This window comes from Heterocephalus glaber, unplaced genomic scaffold, assembly GCF_053883595.1.
Source record: "Heterocephalus glaber isolate CG9 unplaced genomic scaffold, H.glaber_assembly_v1.0 deba00000122, whole genome shotgun sequence".
NCBI classification, from domain to species: Eukaryota; Metazoa; Chordata; class Mammalia; order Rodentia; family Bathyergidae; genus Heterocephalus; species Heterocephalus glaber.
In genome coordinates this window covers 258,872-282,004 of record NW_028258138.1, presented here as the reverse complement: position 1 = coordinate 282,004, position 23,133 = coordinate 258,872, and the positions used below count along the sequence as shown (strand labels likewise).

Here is a 23,133-nt window from a genome sequence, read left to right as displayed (position 1 = left end):
TAATCCTGGCCTCTGCATAGATTTGTTCATCTTCATAAAAGGAAACTTTGACTAAGAATATGATTATCTGATCAAATTAGTTTTATTTGGCTATTAAAATGATTTACAGTTTTCCTAATGGTACAGTGTGATATAGTTAGGGGTTTTTTTTGTTTTTTTGTTTTGTTTTGTTTTTTGGTACTGGGGATCGAACTTGGGTCCTTGTGCTTGCAAGGCAAGCGGCGGAACCACTGAGCTAAATCCCCGGCCCTAGTTAGGTGTTTTTTGTTTGTGATTTGCTTTACTTTTTTATAGTGAAGACTTACAAATTTATTTTTAAATTTACATGCAGTAAAACTTGCCGTTTTTGGTGTGATGTCATGCAAGTTTCCCGTGTGCACATTTTGGTAACCTGCATGGCCACCACCATTATGCATGTGGAGCAAAGCTGGCTCCCCAAGGAGCACGGCCATAGGCTCCCACTCCCACAGCGAGGCCTGTGCCGACCTGGGCCCTTCTCCAGTGCCAATGCCGAACATCCCATAGGGAAACCAGGCAGCACGTGGCTCCCTAGGAGGGCCACTTCCACCTCTCCATCAGTTGTCAATAACCTCTTGGATGCTTCCTTTTTATTTCTAAGCAGTGTTTGGTGGGGTGGACAGGCCACTAGAGGATGTGTGGATGGTTGTCAGTTTTTGATTGTTGCAAATTCTATGGCAGACTGATAGAGCAATACTATGCAATAATACAGGCCTTGCCTTGCCTCCATTTTTCCCCACAGAATGTTATGTTCATGAAGTGTGAGTTTGTGCTGCTGGGCTCCTGCGCAGTGTATCAAAATGTCCTGTGACTGTTTGAACTGTGTGACCTTTCAGGAACATTCTGTTAAGCTCCACCCCTCTCAGGGATGTTGTTAGCCCCACCCCTTTCAGGGATGTTCTGTAACCCCGCCCCTCTGCTCAGTGAGCATGCTCACCTACCTGTAGATCCCTGTGTAAGGAGGCTCTCATTTCTGGTACAGTGCGCAGACTTTGAACAGGAACTCTTCTGAATTCCTCTGAGCCTGCCAGCGTTTGTTCCCACCTCTTCAAGTGACCATGGGGTTCTTGAGAATTCAAAGTCTAACACTGTAACCCTTGGCTGTGCCTCAGAGCTGGCTATAGCACCATAGCTCTGAGCTTGTGCCACAACAGACTGCACAGGGCAGTGCATGGACACAGGTTTTGTCTCTGGTGAAAACACCAGGAAGGGGCCTGTGGTCGTCCTCCTCCAAGCAGAGGGTCCCAGGGACGATGACAGGTGGAATGTGGTGTCTCTGAGCTGTTGTAAGGAACCTGTCCCTGATGGCTCAAGCGTTGGGCATCTTTTCAGGTTTTTTCTACCATCTGTGTATCTTTTTTGGTGAAGTATCCATTAAGATCTTTTGCCTATTTTTGAATTGGATTTTTTGTTTTCATCCACTTTAGCTTTGGAAATTGTTTTATATATTCTGGATGTAACTCCTTTGTCAGGAATGTGAAATATTTTCTACCAGTCCATGCTGATCTCGTCTTTCTCTGTAGTTTCCTTTGAGATGCAGAAGTTTCTCTTTCTTTTTATTTTTCTTTTTTTGGTACCAGGGATCGAACTCCAGTCCTTGTGCTTGTGCAGCAGGCGGTGAAACCACTGAGCTGAATCCCCGGCCCAGAAGTTGTTTTTTTTTAAAATTTATATATTAATTGGTACATTTTAGGTATACAGTACATTTACATTTACCATTGGATGTTTGTACCTGAACATGATGTATCTTAGTTCTTATTTTTTCCCCCATTACCTATGTGCCCTTCACCCCCTCCACCCTTCCCTATTTACATAGACTTTGTTTCCATCTTTTTTTTCTTTCTCGTAATTTTTCCTTTCCCTTCTTCCCTTTTCCCTCCCACCCCACAACCGCTACACCTTTGGACCTTTTCCTATTTCAGATTATCAATTATTCATTTTAATCATTTTCATCCTTATTTACACTTCCAGTTTCTCACACTAGAGAAACTATTCAGTATTTACACATGTGTGTCGTATTTATTTCACTTAAGAGCATGGCCTCAATATGCATCCATTTCACTATAAATGACTCTAGTTTCTCCTTCTTTATGGCTGAGTAGTACTCCATTTTATAAAAAAACCACATCTTCTTTATCCAGTTTCCAGTTGATGGGCACTTGGCCTGTTTCCAAGCTTTAGCTATTACAAACTGTGCCACTATAAAAAAAGGTGCACATATATCGCTGTGGCACGATTCTTTTAATTCTTTGGGGAAGATACCCAGTAGGCGAATAGCTGGGTCAAATGGGACCTCTAGTCCTAGTTCTTTGAGGTATCTCCATACGGATTTCCACAGTGGTTGCACCAGTCTGCACTCCCACCAACAATGGAGAAGGTTCCTTTCTCTCCAAACCCCCGCCAGCATTTGTTATTGATTTCTTGATAGCAGCCATTCTTTGTGGTGTGAGGTGGAATCTCAGTGTTGTTTTTATCTGCATCTCTTGAATGACCAGTGATGTTGAACATTTTTTCATATATTTATTTGCTGTTTTTACTTCTTTATCTGAGAAATGTCTTTTCATTTCAGATGCCCATTTTTGAATTGGGTCTTTGAATTTGGGGGGGGGGCTCTGATTTTTTTCAATTCTTTATAAATTCTTGATAGTAGACCTTTGAGGTACAGCTGCTAAAAATTTCTTCCCATATTGTAGGTTGTCTCTTAGCTCTGTTGGTGGTTTCGCTTGCAGTGCAGAAGCTTTTTAATAAGATGAGATCCTAGTTGTTGATTCTTTGTTAGCTCCTGTGCTACTGATTTGTTCATAAAGTCTTTCCCTATGCCAATGTCATTGAGAGTTCTACCTAACTTATCTTCCAGCAAGTTTAGTGTTTCTGTCTTAATATTTAGCTCTTTAATCCACTTTGATCTTAGTTTAGTGCACAGTGACAAGTATGGGTCTAGTTTTAATCTTTGGCACACTGAAATCCAGTTTTTCGAACACCATTTATTGAACAGGCTATCTTTCCTCCAATGAGGGTGCTTGGCTCCTTTGTCAAAGGTGAGGTGGCTGAGTATGTCTGGAGTTGTTTCTGCATCTTCTAATCTATTCCACTGATCTTCAGGTCTGTTTCTTTGCCAGTACCATGCTGTTTTTATCACACTAGCTTTGTAGTATAGTTTCAAGTTGGGGATTATGATACCCCTAAGCCATATCTCTGTTGCCTAGAATTTCTTTTGCTATTCTAGGTCTCTTCAGGTTCCAAATGAATTTTTGGATTGTTTTCTCTAGTTCTGTGAAGTATATTGTTGGAATTTCAATCAGCATTGAATTGAATCTATATAGTAGTTTTGGAAGTATGGCCATTTTCACTATATTGGTTCTTCCTACCCAGGAACAAAGGATGTCTTTCCATTTCCCTATGTCCTCCTCGATGTCCTTTTTCAGAGAGCTGTAGTTATCAGTGTAGAGGTCTTTTGCTTCCTTTGTTAGACTGATTCCTAGATATTTCTCCTTTTTTTTGGATGCTATTATAAAAGTAATTGTTTCCCTAATTTCTCTCTCAGTGAGTCTGTTATTTGTGTATAAGAAGGCTATTGTTTTTTGAGTGTTGTCCTCATATCCAGCTACTCTACTGAGTCTGGCAATTAGGTCTAGAAGACTTTTGACCAAGTTTTTTGGGTCGTCTATGTAAAGTATCATATCATCAGCAAATAATGACAGTTTAACTTCTTCCTTTCCTATCTTTATTCCTTTTATTTCTTTCTCTTTTCTAATTGCTATGGCTAATGTTTCCAGAACATATTGAACAGGAGTGGTGCTAGCGGGCATCCTTGTCTTGTTCCTGATTTTAGCGTGAAAGTTTTGTTTCTGACCATTTAGTATGATGTTGGCTGATGGTTTTTCATAGACAGCCTTAATCAGGTTGAGATAAAGACCTTCTATTCCAAATTTCTGTAGGGTTTTTATCATGAATGGGTGTTGGATTTTGTCAAGTGCCTTTTCTGCATCTGTTGAGATGATCATATGGTTTTTGTCCTTGACTTTGTTAATATAGTGTATTACATTTATTGATTTACGAATTTTGAACCATCCTTGGATCCCTGGGATAAATCCGACTTGGTCAGGATGTATGATCTTCTTGATGACACTCTGTATTCTGTTTGCCAGTATCTTGTTGAGGATTTTTGCATCTATGTTCATTAGGAAGATTGGCCTGTAGTTCTCTTTTTTGGTTAGGTCTTTCCCTGGTTTTGGAATCAAAGTAACATTTGCTTCCAGGAAATAATTTGGAAGCTTTGCTTCCCTTTCAATTTCCTTGATGAGTTTAAAGAGCAGTGGCAATAGTTCTTCTGTAAATGTCTTGTAGAATTCAGCAGTGAAGTGATCAGGACCTGGGGCTTTTCTTTGTTGGTAAATTTTTTGTTACATTTTCAATTTCACTCATTGTTATTGGGGTGTTTAGAATTTCTATATCTTCTTCATTTAACTTTGGCAATTCATGTGTATCTAGGAATCTGTCCATTTCTTCTGTGTTTTCCATTTTATTAGAGTACAGGTTCTCAAAGTAGGTATTGATGATCCTCTGGATTTCTGCTGGATCTGTTGTGGCTTCACCTTTTTCATTCTTACTTGCATGGATTTGAGCCTTTTCTTTCCTTTTTTTGATAAGGTTGGCTAAAGGTTTATCAATTTTATTTATTCTTTCAAAAAACCAGCTCTTCGATTCATTGATTTTTTTTTGTATCATTCTCTTAGTCTCCATTGCATTGATTTCTGCTCAAATCTTTATAATTTCCTTTCTTGTACGAGCTTTGGGTTTGTTATGCTCTTCTTTTTCTAGGAGCTTGAGGTTCTGCATTAGGTTATTTAACTGAGTTCTCTCTCTCTGTTGTCCTAATATGGGCATTCACTGCTGTGAATTTTCCACGTAGAACTGCTTTCATTGTGTCCCAAAGATTCCTGTATGTTGTACTGGCATTATCATTTACTTGTAGAAACTTTCTAATTTTTTCTGTAATTTCCTCTGTGACCCATTGGTTGTTCAGGAGGATGTTATTCAATTTCCATGTGTTTGTGGGCATTTTGTGGTTTCTTATGTTATTGATCTCCAATTTTATTGCACTATGGTCTGATAATATACAGGGGATAACTTCAGTTCTTTTACATTTACTTAGATATGCCCTATGAGCTAGCATGTGAGCTGTTTTGGAGAATGACCCGTGTGCAGCTGAAAAGAATGTGTATTCTGATTTTGTGGGGTGGAACACTCTAAACATCTGTTAAGTCCATTTGTTCAATAGCTTGGTTCAGTTCTAGAATCTCATTGTTAATTTTTTTCTAGATGATCCGTCTATTTGTGATAGAAGGGTGTTGAGGTCCCCCACTACAATTATGTTATTGCTTATTTGGTTTTTCATGTCCATTAATATTTGTTTTGTATAGTTGGGGGCATTTGTATTTGGTGCATAAATATTTAGGACCGTCATCTCTTCCTCTTGGATTGTTCCGTTCACAAGGATGTAGTGACCATCTTTGTCTCTCTTAATTAGTTTTGGTTTGAAATCTACTTTTTCTGCAAATAAGATGGCTACCCCTGCTTTTTAACTGTTTTCCATCCTTTTACTTTCAGTCTATGAATTTCTTTTTGAGTTAGGTGTGTTTCTTGTATACAGTATATTGCTGGATTTTGCTTCTTAATCCATTCTGCCAGTCTATTTCTTTTGATTGGTGAATTGAGGCCATTAACATTGATAGTTATAATTGAGAGATACTGACTCATCCTTGTCATGATGTTTTACTATTGTTGGCTTTTATTTCTTATTTTTCCCCCTTTCCCTTTCGTGTCTTACCTTGCGTGGTGTCTTCTCTCTGTTGGCCCTCATGGAGTTGTGACCTTCATTGTCTTTTTCTAAGATATTGCATAAAATTGTTTGTAGTGCTGGTTTGGTGTTCATGAGATTTCTCAGGTGTTCTTTGACATGAAAGTATCTAATTTCCCCATTGATTTTGAAAGATAATTTTGCTGGATACAACAGTCTAGGTTGGAAGTTAGTTTCTTTTAGAGCTTGAAATACTTCACTCCAGGCTCTCCTTGATTTGAGGGGTTGTGTTGAGAAACCTGCCGTGATTCTGATGGGCTTTCCTTTGTAGGTGATTTGTTTCTTTTCTGTAACTGCCTGTAGAGTTTTGTTCTTCTCTTGGGTTTCTGGGATCTTAACAATTATATGTCTAGGTGTAGATTTTTTTTGGTCATGGCTAGTTGGAGTTCTATATGCCTCATTTATCTGTATGTCCAATTCTCTATCTCTGTCTGGGAAGTTTTCTACTGTTACTTCTGTGAACAGTTTTTTAATGTCTATTGTACTTTCTCCTGTTTTTTTGTGGACCCCTATCAGTCTTATGTTATTCTTTTTTGCATCATCCAGCAGCTGTTGGATTGCTTTCTCGTGGTCCCTAACTATCTGTAAGAAATCTTTGTTTTCATGGTCCTTAACTGCAATCCTGTCTTCTATATCTGATATTCTGTCTTCAGATTCTTTTAGTCTGCTCTGCATGGTATCAGTGGAGTTTTTAATCTCCTGAATATCTGTTTGAATCTGTTTCATGGATTCCATTTATTTATGTTGGGTGATCATGGTTTCCATTTCTTTCTTATGCTGGGCATTCATGGCTTCCAGCATGTTTCTGACCTCATCTCTTTTCTTATCTGTTTCTTCTCTAGAGCCTCTAATCATGTCTTTCACTCTACTCACCATCTCTGTATTTATCTGGGAGATTATTTCTGCTTTGAATTTTTCTAGAGCCTCGTGCATCTGCTTTGTTACTTCCTGTGCTATCAGTTCAGGGTGTCCAGGTGGTTGATTATCAGACTTTTCCACCTCATTTCCCCCCAGAATTTCCTTTTTTGTGGCGTGGAAGCCTGCGTTTGTGCCTTATTTAAATGTCTTCTCATTTTTGTTTTTGGTACTGTCCTTGGTTTAATTTTCGGGTTGATATTTCAAAATTGCTTAATGCAGGTATCTTTGTTGCTTGTGTTTAAAACCCTTGTGGAATGATTGCTTTTCAGAAGTGTCTTCCAGATATGGCTTGTGTTTAGGTTTTGAGGCTCTAATGACTCTGAGGCTATTTTATTTTCCTTATTCCAGGAAGGAAAACTGATTAGATCAATCACAACATGTTAGACCAAATGATACAACCAGCAATTACACAGCATCAAGCGCAGCTTAGAAAATGACAATTTGTGGTAGTTATTAATCTATCACATTTAACTATGTGTAGTATAATCCCCTGTGCCTCTGTAGTGCGGGACCAGGTAGCACAAGAGCCAGAGGGCGGGGGGAGGGAGAGTGGAACTAGGCCTTGGAGGCGCCCGTGGGGCTAAGCGGAGCGTTGGATGGGGGCCGGGGCTCCAAGCCACGCCTGGGACCTCACTGTGGCGTGGGCAGGAACCAGGGTGCCGCCGAGGAGCTTCACAGTGCTTGACTGATGCACGGAGTGAAGTTTCTTAATTTTTATGAACTCCAGTGTGTTGATTTGACCTTCGTGGGTCATGCCAAGCGTTTGATCATTTTACTTTCCAGGTCTGTGGTCTATTTTGAATGAACTTTTGTTTAGGGCCTGGAGGGTCAATGATCATTTGTGTATATATATATACATACACACACACACATATATATATGTGTGTGTGTGTGTCCAATCGTTCTGTTATTGAATCGTCTTCGTATGTAGGTCAAAATCCATCACAGCATGACTGTATTATTTCTGGATACTTTTCTTTTCCATTGTTCTGTAAATTGTCTGTCATTTACCAGGTGCCTGAGTTATGGAGGTTTATATTACATCTTCATATTGGGTAGTGTGAATTCTCCAACTTTTTTTTGTTTTTCAGATTGTTTGGCTGTTCTAGTTCCTCTACCTTTCAATGTAAGTTTTAGGATCCTGCTGGTTTTTAAAAATTAAGATAGTGTTGAATTTAGATCAGTGTAGAAAGAACTGGATGGGAATATAAAATGGTTCCCTTACTTTGTAAAATAGCCTGACAGTTCCTCAAAAGATAAAATAGTTACTGTGTTACCAGCAATCCCATCACTTAAGTATTTATCCAAGAGAAACAAAAATATAAACATAAAAACTTGTGCATAAAATTTCACAGCATCATTATTTATAGTAAAAAATGGAAGCCAAGCATGGTGGTGCAGATCTATGATCTGAGCACTCAATTTGAAAAGAACCCTTACGTTCCTACTTAGCTGAGTGGTTTTTTTTAAAGTTATGAATGAATGTGGAGATGTGCTGTGCTTCTCTGTATCTTTTACTCTGACCATGTCGTTTTTGTTGTTTAGTTTGTTAATAAAGTAGATTACTTAGACTTTTATCTTGTAGTCCCGGAAAGAGCCCCACTCAGTTATCGTTTGTTATTTATGTTATTTATTTATTTTAGTATGGGGCCTTTATACTGAGCTACCTTTCAGCCGTTTTATTTTTAGGGATACAGTCTTGCTAAAGCTAGGTTGAACTTGTGATCATCCTGCCTCAGCCTCCTATTGTGCTGAGGTTGGTTTTAATATTTCATTGAGCATTCTTTTTTTCTTTTCTGTTTTTTTTTTGAGATAAGGTCTTGCTTTGCACTTCAAGTTAGCCTCAAACTCGCACCGATCCTCCTGCCTCTGCCTCCCGGGTGCTGGGATTATAGGCATTTGTTGAGCATTCTATATGACCATTCAGAAGGACTTTTGATCCTCGAGTTTTCTTGTATTGGTTGTCTGATTTGGGCTCCTAAAATGAGCTGGGACATATTTCCTCTCTTCTTTTTTCTGGAAGAAATGTAGAGCTGATATGTTTTATTGAAATATTTGTTGAAATTCATCAGTGAACACATCCGGGCCTAGTGTCTTCTTCTTGGAAAATTTTAAATGACAGATGTGATGTTTTTAGCTAGCTACAGGACAATTCAGATTATTTGTTTCTTTGAGTAAGTTTTAAAGTCCTTTGTTTCTTTTGAGGCTTGTCTGGCTTCACCTTCACTGTGGGATAGGTGTATTGGGTTATTGTAGTGCTCCCTGTATACACATATGTCCTTAGATCAGTGATGATGCCCCTTCTTTTGTTGCAAAGAGATAGGAAAAAGAAAGCACTTTTCATGTTCTCACACACACCACTTGACACACTCCACTGTACTCCTGGTTGCCACGATGTGTGGGTTTTCCCACCAGCCAGCTAGGTGCCAGACACCTGCACTCAATTATGATGTCAGCTTCCCAAGATGAGGGCGATCGGTAGAATGAGACTCAGTTGAAGACAGTCCCCAGGAGTGACCTGAAGTTCCCATCGTCCTCATCTCAGGTCTGATTGGTTTGCTAGGGTGGCTCACAGAGCTCTGGTGTTGGGAGAAATGCTACATAATTTTAGGGAAAAATCATTTGGTTAGGCCTAGTTCTCCTGGCTAGAGCCCAGCTATGGCATTCTGAGACATAATTCCATTTTGGCCTCCGGTCACAACTGAGACCTCAGTGATCCGGTGATGCTGTGATGTTCCAGGACAAAATTACCCCCAGCTGGACGCTCTTACCACCGGTGTGCCTCGTCTGAGTCCGGAAATCGTCCTGGGAGATCCCTGTGCTGTCTCTTTTACTCCGAGTTTGTCTCACAGGCGAGTTCACCCCTGGATCCTATTCACATCCACATCGGGCACCAAATGTAGGGAACAGGGAAGGAGGAAGTTACTAGAACCTCTGCCAGCGAGTCCTAGTCTCCTCTGAGCCATGGCAGCACAAGGCAAATTAACTTATACAGGAAAGGTAGAAAAATGAGACTTGGAGAAGAAGCTGAGCTTTGGGTCTGATCAGTGCTGCTCTGGGCAGCAAAGACAAAAGACCCCGAGCTTGCAGCACCTTTTATTCCATACATCGGGAGAAAACAAATGTCAAATAAAATGCAGAGAGTTCAGTATCTCACATTGGGATAAACAAGATGTAACAAAAGACTGGGGGGGGGGGTTGGCAGAAATCCAAGAACAATGAGGAACTATGCAGATGAGGATTTGGTTCCTCCCAGGATGTCTCCTGCTGGTGTAATCTGGTCCTGGAGCATCACAGCATCACCAGATCACTGAGGTCTCAGTTGTGACTGGAGGCCAAAATGGAATTATGTCTCAGAATGCCATAGCTGGGCTCCTACAAAGTCCTGGGACCACTGGAAGAAATGAGGTGTTTGAGCCTGGTCTCCCTCGGGCTGGATGATTGCCTCTTGCCTTACTCACTTCTGAGTCACATTTCTCGAGACCCTCTTACCTGAGACAGCTCTGTAGATGGTGCTGACTGTATTTGTTACAGAGGTCGAGCAGGCCTGCATGGAGGCAAGACAGAACCGTTTCACAGAGTTGGCCACAACACCCGGACTCTGGACGCCCCACGCTGGCTGCAAGTGAGGAAGCAAACACCTGCAACATCAAAGTAAGCCCCAGCCCGTGTGGATGTGGGCGTACAAAGTGTCAGTGGTGCTGGATAAATCCTGAATTGGTTCATTACAGTCCAAAGCATTTTCCTGACCATGAAGTTCTTATTGGTGGGTGTAGCTGCTAACACAGACCCATAGTGTGCCTCTTTACAAGGAGGACAGTGCTGGTCTAGCAGTCAGGTCCCTACAAAGACAGGAAGTGAGAAACTTGGTTTGATGGTATGCAGACACTGTCTATACTTTTAAGCAGTGACTGTCTGCCACAAAGAAACCTGCCATCAACATGGCTTTTGAGTGTAGCTCAAACCAGGAGCCCACTAGAGGAAACAGATCAACAAGTTTCAGCACCAATTCTTGTGTGGGTTTTCTGGCTCCACACAGTTGTCCCCTCCCATGTCAGCCACTGAACCCATGCTGAGATCTCCTCCCCTGCCCTCTTTGGACCTTCCTTGGGGGGAGATTCACAGATCCTTCCCTGGGCTTCATATGGCGATCTGTGGTGAGCAGGCGATGAGCACAAGGTGGGTTGATCAATCCCAGGGTGGTTCCTGGCTATAGGTGTTGCTCAGAGCTGGCCTCTAATGAAATGCTACAGAAAGAGCCCGTCTGGCTCTTTGTAAAAGACAGCATATAAGTGTGTTTGCAAGGTGTGTCAACAAGATGTCTTTGTTTCCTGTGATGATTTTTTTTTAGGTGGAAAAATTGTATCTTCATTATTTGAGAGCAGAGAGCTTTAGAAAGGCTCTGATTTATCAGAAGAAGTATCTGTTACTGTTGATTGGTGGATTCCAGGATTCTGAACAAGAAACGCTCTCGATGATTGCTCATTTGGGGGTATTTCCTTCCAGAGCAGATAAGAAAATGTCCACATCTCGTCCTTTCACAAGGTTCCGCACTGCTGTCAGGGTGGTCATCGCAGTGTTAAGGTAAATGCCGCTGCAACCACTCCAGTGGGGAGCACCTACTCTTGGTGTTTAAGTGGCTTTATTCCTTGAAACTCTACAGTGTTTTCTCTCAAGTTGAATGACACTTGAAGCCTCAGAATACAGATGGCACCTGTTTTCCAGAAGTACTGTGTGAAGTTGCCACTTCTAGGACTCTAAGATTTAAGGGTGTCCTTTCATTATACAGAAAGGGTTATCTCACCCCTTCACAGACCTCATGCCAGGACTCTTTTTCCCAATAGGCACATCAAATGACATTTTAAACTGCATTTCATCCTGTGAATTTCAGTTGTTAGTATTTCTGTTAGATTTATGTCACAGAAGGGGAGGCTGGGTGCACACACACAGTATGTGACTCCCTGAGGTTGCAGCCAGTCTTGAGCCTATGCATGCTCTCGGGACCAGAGTGCCCAGTGACCCAAGCCCTGCCCACCCACCTCACCCTTGCTGCTCCCCTGGGAAGGCACTGTTCCCCTCTTTGGCACTACTGGGAATTTTGGTCATTTCAGAAGTAATAGTGTTGAAACTTCATTTCATTTTGTAATTTTAAAATTTTCAAAAATTTAAAATTTTCTAAAACATTTGCTCCACTAAGGACTGAGCAGCTGTCTCTGCTCCCTGATGTCCGAAGAGTCAACTTCCTGGGCCAGGGTGGGCCCACCTGGAGTGCTGGACAGAAGCAGAGGAGGCGAGGTTCCCACACCTCTGACTTCTGCCCACCACTGGCATCTGTTGTCCACTTACCCTTCTATCCATCCGACCCATTGGAAGGATCCCCTCTTCAGGAAGCACTTTGGTTGCTGGATGGGGGAGGTGGCCAGACCCACATATGGCTGCACGCAAATGCAGCTGTGAGCCAGGTGCAGGCCCCATGTCCCTGTGAGGGGCAGAGGATGCGCAGTGCCTTCTACATCAGGAGGAGGGAGCTGCTGCTATTCGGAGAGCTGTGCTGGGAGGCTGCCCTGACTGCCGGACAGTGGCATCAGGGACAGCATGAGGCCTAGAGCGTGCTGAAAGCCAGGTGGAGCATGCGTTGTCCCTTGTCACTGGTGCTGCACTTGTATGTGCAATAGCCAAGGCCTAGAGTCCAAGAGGCCTGAGCTAAGCTGTGTTGGGGTCAGGGTAGAACCAGGGTGGGATACAGCGGAGGGACAGATGACTTTGCGGGGGTGGTAGTCTTGGCGTGGGAAGGTTTCTGTGCCACATGGGAGCACAGGCAGCTTTCCACATGGCACTGGGTTGGTAGCCCATAGCTGACCCAGTGAGGTGGTGCTGGGTCGCCTGTAGTCAGCATGTCCAGCTTGGTAGTTTGCTCACACTGGGATTTGCGTTTCTCCTTTCATTCCTGCTTTGCTCTGGTTTAAAATGTGCTCCATCTCTTTTATTTGTAGGTTACGTTTTCTGGTTAAGAAATGGCAAGAAGTAGATCGGAAAGGAGCCTCACTCCTGCAAGGCAAAGCCCCCCACCCAGGTGGGACTCAGTTGCTGTTCACTGTGACTTGCAAGCCTCTCTTCCTACCTGAACCATTTACATCAGTGTTTTGACCGTTCCTCGATGAGAATGCAATAAAATAAAGCACAGTAGGAGAACTGGTAAATTCAGTCAGTGCAGTTGTCAGAGGCCAGAGAATACTCAGACCGAGGCTTCCTCAGAGGAGTTCAGAAGGCACAGCAGCTTGAGTGTGCGGAGTCTTTATGGACTAGCGTGCAGCAGGGTGTCCTTTTCCTCTCCACAGTTGTGCTCCAGGCAGCACAGCCTCCCTTTCAGACCCTTGTTGCTTAATTTTGGTCAATCAGATCTTGTCTGTGACATTCTGCTGCTGCCCACCCTGTGCAGAGCAGCCTTGCAAGAGCAGAGGGCTGAGTGGGAGGCAATGTGTTCTGCTGAGCCTTTGTCCCGGTCTCAAGGTGGCAGACATGAGCGTCCTTCCTCCTCAGCACAGAGGACACAGTGAGCCACGGCGCCCTGGGCTGACTGAGTCACTGCTGACTGCCATGGTGCCTGGGCCATCCTGGTAACTCTGTCAGTTCAAGCCATCTAGAAGCCTTGACAGCTAGTAGAGGTGGGACAACCCCCCATGTCTTACCCATAGCCCTGCAGAGCTCCCCAGCCTGAGCCCCCTGCTGGTACTGTGGGTTTGGCAAAGCCTTGAGAGAGTAAAATACAGGTAATCAAACTCAAGTTTCTCCAAAGGTTTTAAAAATATAAGTCAGGCATGGTGGCACACGCCTGTTATCCCAACATGTAGGAGGCCAAGATAAGAGGATTTAGAATTAGAGGACAATCTGGGCTATCCTGGTAAAACCCTCCATAAAAACAAACCAAAACCAAAAAACCCTCAAAGTAGAACTTGGGTACATTAAGTATGTTTTGAAATTGCCATTTAAGACTCCTAATAGCTTATAAATTTAAATTTCTTTTCCTAATCCTTTGGTTGTTAAATAATGCGGGGGGAAGGACCTCGAGTGCCACGGAAGCAGCTGTCTCTGCTGGAAACCAGAGAGTCCCCACCAACCCAGGATGTGCCTTCCCACCACGCCAGGGACTCTGCCTGCCGCTCCCCCAGTGGGAGGGAGAGGTCAGTTGTAAAGCGGCTGCTTCATCTTTGCTGCTCTAGTGAGGCAGGGAACACACCAGTAACCCATGGGGCCCGCATGGGGCTGGCAGGTGTGGTTCTGTCTGGGGAGGGCTCTTTCACATGCTCAGCCCTGGGAGTGTGTCAGGAAGAAAGGGAAAAATGGGGCCACCAGGAGACCAGGAGGAAGGGCAGCCAGGTGGAAGACTGGACAGTGGTCAGTTTTGCCCCAGGGAAGGGCAAGTGGACCCCCTTCAGGCATCAGCTGTGGGGCAACTGACAATAATTGAAAGATTTAGTGAATGTGATAATATACAATAGTTTCTAGTCATTTTAACTGTGAGACATAATGTAGATGTTGGTTTTTGTTTTGTTCTTTTGTTTTTGTTTTTTGAGACAGGATCTCATTATGTAGTTCAGGCTGGCCTCAAACTCATGGTGATCTTCCTGCCTCAGCCTCCCCAGTGATGGGATTATAAGTGTACGCCAGCACACCTGGCTAGATGTTGGTTTTTAAAGCGCTGTGTAGCACTTCCTAAAAACCTTTACTTTTTCTTTGTGATGAGAAAGGCTATGAAGTAAATAGCATTAGAGGTGACGGATGTCCCATGGGTCTGCCTGCTAACTTGCCATGGCGCCGTCTGTCAGACTCAACTCTTTTTTTCCTTTTTTACCCTTGATGTGGTGGTTTGTTTGAAGATCCAGTCCATCCCCAAGTTCAAGATTAGAAAGACCGCTGACTGCTTCTCAAGATCCAGAACATTCCTTGACAGAATATATTCACCATTTAGAAATGATCCAGCAGAGACTAGGGGGAGCACCACCAGGTAATAAAAATTCTTCTTGAATTACTTGTTAAAATAGTGTAACTGTGCCCTGGAATGTAAAGTAATGAGGTAAAGACTGCTGGTCTGCAGCTTAGTCATTGTCAGTTTCAGTCTTAATACGCACCTGTCTAACCCTAAGAGGCTTGCAGTAAAGAGTGGAAGTGAAGATGCTCAGAAAGGCGTGAAGGACTCAGCAGGGGCTTAGTCACTAGCTGAGCCTTTCTGTCCTTTCTCCTGAGGATTGTGTGGTGGGCCAGGGATGTAGCTCAGTGGCGCCCTGCCTGCCTGGCAAGCACAAGGTCCTAAGTTCGATCCCTGGTACCAAAAAAAAAAAAAAAAAAAAAGAGATGTGTGAGGTCTTGTAACAAATTGCCATCTTATTTTTAATTACATTTAGATTCTACTTCAAAGAAATCCTATCGCCAGAAGATTAAACAATGAATAAAGTCCTGTGGCTCTTAAGCTATGACAATTCTGTTTAAGGAAAAGCTGTTTTTCCAAGGAAATCATGGAGTGTTGCATAGGGTGCTCTTCACATGTCCATGATGCCATCCCCAAGTGCCACCAAGTATTCTTGCCTCTACGGAGTGTGCAAAGGCAGATGGAGCATTTTTCTGTGACCTCAGTACCTGCCACACAGCGGCTCGACTGTTCCGTGTCTGAGGGTGGAGCCTCCACCTCCACCTCCTCCAGGGAGCAAGATGGAATGGCTTCCAGTTGTCTGTGAAGGTGTCAGATAAGCACTTCACTTAAGTTTTAAAACACATTCAAGAAGGAAGGAATAAAATATAAACAATGTTCAGTTGTGATTGGCCTTGTGTTGGTTTTAGTTCATCCAGTTTGTTCTCATAGGCAGAACAGTAAAATAAAACTTAGAGTTTATATCAGGCTTCTCTAAGTCCACAGTTTGGAGTGGCCCTCGGTCATTCTCTGATTGTCATACAGCCTGCCACCGTACTTGGTCCATTTTGTTTCAGTAAGTCACATCCTCATGATGGTGGCTGTGTGTTTCACTGGTGCTCGTGCCATGTGATGACAGCTGGCCCAAGACCCCTTACCCAGCCATGTGCTGTGCAGACATGTTTAGTGACACGTTCACACATGTGTATGGATTCAGTAAATCTTTCAAAAAAGTAAATCTAGTTGGTGAGTAGATGATTATTTGAAAGTTTTCATAATGAAGAATGCAACCCCCCCCCCCCCAAAGACCCTAAAACATCATGACCAACTACAATTTGGCCCGGGAATACTGTAATCTAATCCAGGGTTAATGTCAGAGAGCAGACTGGAAAACAGAAACCACTGGGTTGTTGAAGAAGGGGAACTGAATGCAAGGATTGGGCTCCTCTGATGATAAAGGTGAGGTGGCCCAGAGAGGAGCCACTGCGGAAGCTGTCATCTTGGTGCTGGAACAGTGAAACTGTTCTTTGGACTCAAGGGCCAATCCTGGGGCCCATTTACCAGAGGGACTCGGGAGGAGACAGACACATCTGCTGGAGATGGCTGTCCCTCCCCCTCCGTGAAAGAAGAATGTCTGTCTGCCCCCTGGCTTCCGAGTTACCAAAAGCAGATGGGGAACCTGAGACAGGCACCCTGTAGCAGTCTGTACCTTGCACACAGCACCGAGGGCCAGACATGATCTGAAGGCACACAGCAGATGACCAGCAGGGCCTACTCATTTGGCTCTTCTGCATTTGTTCTCAGCCTTCCACCTGTATTTCATCACCAAGAGAGAGGCTGAGGCACCTGCTGATAGGAGGGTGTGTGTCTCTTCCATAAGGAAGAAGATGCTATGTCTTCTCCAAGGCTGCGAGGTGTCTGTTGCAGTAGTCCAGGACTGGGTCAGGCCAACTGCCCTGTCCACCACCCAGTCGACAAGTCACTTTGGGTGAGGTAGTTTATGCAAAATGAGGCATTCCATGCTCAGATACCTAGGGCCACCCACACTTGCCATGAGGGTTTTCAGGTTAGAAGCAAGGATGGTGACTAAGGAATTTGGAAAAGCCTACAGATGTGTTTGGGACAGGAAAATGTCCACATTTACAGGTGTAGATGGGTGCACAGGGACAGCACAGCTGGCAGAACTTCACCCGAGCCTGAGCTGTGTCCGTATGGGCTCCTGGCCACCTGGCCTGGTTGAGTCTTGTCTCCCACTAGTTTCCTTTTCCATTGCTACTCAAAGCTACCAGCTGTGGGTTCCACAGTTCAATTCTTAAGTTACCCACAGTTAACACAGACCCACGGGATAGACTTAGTCCCACAAGACTATCTCTGTTTCAGTGTCAGAGGGCAGCCACAGTGGGGAAGGATCCCCAGGTGTATTCATCAGCTTCCCTGTCACTGAGACCCAATACCAACACCCACAACTAAAAAGGTTTAATTTGGGTTACATTTTCAGGGGACTGAGTCCATGGTTGGCTGGCTTCAAGGCAGAAACATAGTGGAAAGGCATGGCTGAGCAAAGATGCTTAGTACATGGCGTCTGGAAGTAGAGCAGGGGAACAGTGCCAGAGAGGAAGGGACCAAGGACCACATATAATTGGTCCCCAAGGTCACACCTTCATGACTGACCCAGATGCGTGAAAGTGTGCTTTACTACTCTGCTATGCTTTTCTTAATCTGAGCATGCTGACATAGGATTAATGGTCACACCAGACTACCCACAGTTCTGCCCACCCACCTACAAACTTGGAGGTTCTGAACAGTCTCCACCTCGGGTTGGGTAATTTGCTAGAATGATTCAGGAAAGTGCTCTGTTTAGGATTACTAGTTTATTATAAAGGATCCGATTCAAGAACAGTCAATGGAATTAATATGAGAAAATGGAAAAATGGAAACAAAGTCTTTGTAAATAGGGAAGGGTGGAGGGGTTGAAGGGAGGGCAGGGAGATGGGGAAAAAAATAAGAACCAAGATGCATCATGTAAAGGTATAAAATGATGAATGTCCTTATGTTGTATACCTAAAACGTACCAATAAAATTAAACAGCCAAGTGGGAGACATGTAGGACGGGGTGGACGTCTGCACCCTCTCCAGGCATACCACTATCAGCACTCAGTTGTGCTCACCAACGTGAAAGCTCCCTGAACTTTACTGCTCAAGAGCTTTTGTCAAGGCTCCATTATGCAATCGAGAATGATTAGATTTTGCCTGAATGCCTGAACGCCTAGCTTGTCATAAAATGATATATGAGAGGACCCAGGGGCAGAGAATATATATATCATGCCACACATATGCAGCACTTCCATGTGATGCGGGCTTGTGCCTGCACCCTTGATAGCTTGCTGGTCATACAGCACCCAGGGCATTATGGGCACTTGGAGCTGCCTATTAATTGATGTCTGTGGGTGTCTATTCTCTGCTAGGACCCAGGAGCAAGTCAGATGTTGCTTTTCAAATAGAATGGTTAGCAGAAGGTGGCAAAACTTTTGTTTTAAAAGCCTAGGGGTCTGCCTTATGGACTTTGAGTGGGACAGCATCCATTCAGCCTTAATTACAAAGGCAGTTTAGGCACTAGGAACTTCTAGGCCATAGGGTTGAGGAGCAGAACAGCTTGTATTAAAGCTGCAGGTCTCTTATGGTCCAGTTCCCACTTAACAGCCTAGAGTAGCACACCCATGTATGATATATGTTGTATTCAAAAGCCAAATAAGCTGAGCCTTGCATCCCTTGGTTGTAGGGAATACAACACTTTTCACGTTAGAAGGGATGTGATATTCCAGACTTGATCCCCAGAAACCGCTAAAGCGGCAGGCCCAGTTTTTCATGGAATTTATCTCCCAACATCTAGCACAGCTTAGTAAGGGATGTAGGTGCTTACTACTACCCGTTCACTAGGACCAATTTCCATGACCTCTTTAATGTAGTGGACAAAATGGTAGAAAGGTCTAAACAGCCAAGACATGCTGCTGGCTCTGCTGGATGAAACCAAGCTGATCATCTTTAGTAATGGGTAACAAGAAAACTGACAAGGGAACCAGATTAAAATGCTGTATCTGATACACTTGCCTCACAAAAAAAAATGATTCTCAAATGCATCATCACCTCCATTGCTCCTGGACCCATACCAAGAGTTGACCCTATTATAACCCAAGGGATCACAAGGCCTGCTGCAAGGACACAGTCTACCCCAAAATTCATAAAACTAGGATGTAAACAGCAGTCTTACATCAAAATTGGAGACAGTATATACAAAACTGCCTGGCAGATTTGGGAGGCCTAAGTAAATGACTCAAGGAGCTGTGACATTCTTGCTGCTGCTTCAGCACCTCAGTTCTTGTCTGTGGCCCCATGGGAAGTTCCCTATAACTAGCTGACAAGTATAGGAGTGCTCTACAGGGGGAGTACACAGGATGATTGCAGCAGCCAGCAATACACAATTGCTACATTACAGCAAGTTCCATTAGTAGGGTCCAGAAGATTAAAGTTGGCAAAACTAGCTGGTACAGCAGGTGGCCCATCTCATGTGCAAAGAAGAGTTACTATCTGCAAACCATTGCATTCAGGGGGAAAACTGTCCAAGTGGTTGATGACAAGAGAAAAAGATCACAAAGATTAGCCCATGTTTGCAGTACACAATGATCACATTCCTTGTAGAGAGTATGTACGTGTACATAACACACCTTAATTCTCTCCTTTCCCCTCCTCATCTCCTGGTCCCCTTCCTTTTTTCCAAAAGATTTATCTCCATATTTCCTATTATCGGTCCTTTATTTTGGTCTTTAATTGTAATGTGGGTTTCTCATGTAAGAGAAAGCATGTGATATCTAAGCTTGTGTGTCATTTATTTCACTTAACATTATGGTCTCAAGGTGCATTTTCTGTTTTGCTGCAAATAACTCAAGTTTATCCTTATGGCACAGTGGTATTCCACTATGTATAAATACCACACTTTATCCATTCATCTGTTGATGGATATGTAGGCCACTTCCAAGATTTAGCCATTATGAATTGTGCTTCTTATAAACATGGGTGTATATGTATCACTGTAATATAATGTCTTTAAGTCTTTCAGGAAGACACCTAGAGGGGAAATAGCTGGGTTGAATGAAATTTCTAGTTTTAGTTTTTTGAGAAATCTACATAATGCTTCCCATAATGGTTATACTAGTTTATATTCACACCAAGGTTCCTTTTTCCCTGCAGCCTCACCAGCATTTGTTATTATTTGATTTCTGGATGATAGGCATTCTTTCTGGATTAAGATGAAATCTTGGGGTTGTTTCAATTTGCATTTCTCGAATGACCAGTGATGTTGAACATTTTTATGTATTTATTGGGCACTTGTACTTGTGAGAAGTGTCTGTTCATTTCAGTTGCCCATTTTTTGATTGGGTCTTTTATTTTGGGGGTCTAAATTTATTTATTTTCATTACATGTATCCAGTACATAATGCTTACATTCATCACGGGGAGTTGGTACATGTATATAACATATCTTCTTTTTTTCCCCTTCCTTCCCTTCCTGTTCCCCTTCCTATTTGAACATTTTCTTCCTACTTCCCAATATCTATCATCCATTTTGGTCCCTATTTGTGCTTTTGGCTTCTCACACAAGAGAAACAGTGCAATATTTAAACATGAGTCTGATTTCACTTAAAGGTGCATCCATTTACCTAAAAATGTCTCAAGTTTACCCCTTAGAGCAAGGTAGTACTCCATTGTATATAAAAACCGTATTTTCTTTGTCCATTCATCTGTTGATGGGCATCTGGGCTGGTTCCAAGATTTAGCTATTACAAATCGTGCTGCTTTATACTGTGGTATAATGCTGTTAACCCACTTGCTTCTGAGGAAGCAGATGACGCACAGGAGAGGAACCCAGCAATGGCAGTAGCTAGGCCTGGATCACTACTCCTCTAGACACATGGATCTTCTTTCACCTTCAATTCACACTCCATGTCCAAGTGACTCTGCTTGCAACAACAATTGTCCTGTCCTATTTGCTGTGGCCAGCAAAGCCCCAACTTGCACCAAGTCTCAGCTGCAATGACCTATCTCTTCCTGGCCAGCTTAGCCCCAAGATTAGTTTCAAGGAAGTCCACAGGACTGTTTGGAATAAGTCAAGTTTGGGGACTCACTGCTGCTGTTGGCAACATGTCTATCCCAAGCTCATTTGTGAAAATGCCCATTCATCCTGTAGCCAGGACCACCTTGGTTCATCATGATAAAGATGAAATTTCAATGGAGAAAGTGAAGGCAAAGTTGTGGAGAGACCAAACTAAGCCCCTATGGAGTCATCAAATGAGAAAGATGAAGAATTTCAGCTCATTATCAAAGCCAAGAACAAAAGCAGTGCCTGAGGAGCAGGAGGAGGATTCATTTAGACTCTTGTCTGTCACACTTATAAAACCAGATTAGTGAAGATGTGGAAGAGAGATTGGCTCAATATCGGAAATAAGTGGAACCTGAAATGGTGGTAGAAAGCGACTCAGCAGGAGATGCTTGGCACATGGAATGTTAAGAGCAATGAAGAAGAAATTGATGATGAAGAAATAGAGTAGCACTGTTGCATGATACATCAGCAAGCACAGGAGACAAAAAAACGAGATGGAAGTCACGGAGGTGGAAGATGAAGGACATTCTAGAGAGGAGTCAGAATCGGGGTCTGAGTATGCAGAGTACACAGACAGTGAAGATGAGATGGAGCCTCACCTTGAACTAGTCTTCATTTGAAGGAAGGACTGTTCAAGAGTGTGAAGCTGAAACATTTAAGCAAGAGCTGGAGCAGGAAACCAAACATATGGCTGAGAAAAAACACAAGTACATGCACAAGATTGTAGAAGAGACCATAAAAGAGCTGGAGGAGAGAATAAGCTGCCCTGGGTGCACTTAATAGTGATGATGAAAATGATGAAGAGGAATATGAGGCATGGAAAGTTCAAGGGCTAAAAAGAATCAAGAGGGACAGAGAAGATCCAGAAGCACTTCAAAAGGAGAAAGCTGAAATTGAACACATGCAAAACCTCACTGAGGAAGAGAGAAGAGCTAAGCTTCAGGCAAATACCAGTCATTACCAACAAAACTGTTAAGAGAAAATATACATTTTTACAGAAGTAGTATACTGCAGTACCTTCTTCATGGATGAGGATGATGAGGTATAAAAGAGAGATTTCAGTGTATCTACGCTGGAGGATCATTTCAACAAAATTATTCTTCCTAAAGTCATGCAGTTCAAGAATTTTGGATGTTCTGGTTAATACCAAATACCTCCACCTTGTGAACCAAGAAAACAACACTTCCTTCAACTCAGCATGGGGCCAAGAGAGTGTCCAGAACACACGAAGTTCTTTAAACAAAAGGCAGCAGGAGAGGAGTACAAGATGTATTTGAGTGAGGAGTGGGTGTCTGTCAGGAAGTAGAAAATTACTTTGGATTCATCTACTTATTCCAACTATGGGAATAGTTGGGGAATTCTCAGTGTCTGGTTCTTTATTTTCTTTTTCCATTATTTACATGGTATCTGTATCCAGCTTACTGGATTTATTGCCATACTTGTGTTCCTGGGTAGCTCTGTCTTTCAAAGTGCTTTGTGAAATTTGGAGTTATACTGTGAAACACACACACACACAACCACAAAACACAACACAACCCACGTAACATTAGAGCCACTTAAACCATTCTAGAAATTTTAGGTTTCTCTACTATGGCTTTCCATATTTACTTGGGACTGTTCTGAGTTTCTTTTTCTAGTCCCTTAGCTTGGGTCAGAAATGTGGGCATATAAGTGGACGATGTGTTACTTCTACCTTAGGGATAGGAGGGATATACCAAGAAATCTAAGCTCACTGAAAATTGTTTTGCATTTTTGGTTGGGGTCAAGTTTTCTGGGTGAACAGATTTTTTAATCCATTCATGTGTGAGTCAAGAAATAAAAGAATTACACACACAAAAAAGAAGTCCACAGGAGAGGCATATAAACTTTCCAGAATGGACAATGTGAAGACAGACAATTCCACATAAATGCCCAGTAGAGGACTTGTGTGCTAATGTTACTTGAAGGACAAGATGACAGCCTGTGGATGTCAAGCATCTTTCTTTAGCTAACATGGTACCTTTTGATTGAACTCTTGCAAAAATCGGCCACAGTGGCATGGACGGAAGCTTATCATTGGTTCAGCAGGCTTTCCCTGACTTCTGCCATTTTGAGTACTTGAACTACTAACAACAGAGGCCGGTACTGAGATCCTGATGTGGTGACCTAGTTCTTTCCATCACAGAAGAGGCAGTGACTTGTCCTGAAGAACATGCTCCAGGTATAAATGAGCTTCCTTATCTGCACCTTTACCAGCACCATCATTCTTGGACTCAGAGAATGCCTATTCATTGCTATA

The 23,133-nt window shown here is 43.0% G+C and overlaps 1 protein-coding gene and 1 pseudogene across 10 annotated transcripts in view; both read left to right on the top strand.

Annotated features, from left to right (window-relative positions):
• Positions 1-15,599, top strand: part of Pcnt (pericentrin) — a 113,330-nt gene extending 97,731 nt beyond the window's left edge. For 9 of the 10 annotated variants that reach the window (XM_087207864.1, XM_087207856.1, XM_087207855.1 and 6 more), the window contains 6 exons: positions 10,331-10,450; positions 11,148-11,380; positions 12,790-12,869; positions 13,857-13,977; positions 14,674-14,801; positions 15,199-15,599. In XM_087207864.1, the coding sequence (XP_087063990.1) occupies positions 10,331-10,450; positions 11,148-11,380; positions 12,790-12,869; positions 13,857-13,977; positions 14,674-14,801; positions 15,199-15,242 (726 nt within the window). In that variant the 3' untranslated portion in view covers positions 15,243-15,599. Of the gene's footprint in view, positions 1-10,330; positions 10,451-11,147; positions 11,381-12,789; positions 12,870-13,856; positions 13,978-14,673; positions 14,802-15,198 lie in introns of those variants that run through there. The other variant, XR_015449997.1, reaches the window with a different exon arrangement.
• Positions 15,600-15,792: 193 nt separating this feature from the next.
• Positions 15,793-22,161, top strand: LOC147830293 (microfibrillar-associated protein 1 pseudogene; annotated as a pseudogene).
• Positions 22,162-23,133: the final 972 nt, after the last annotated feature.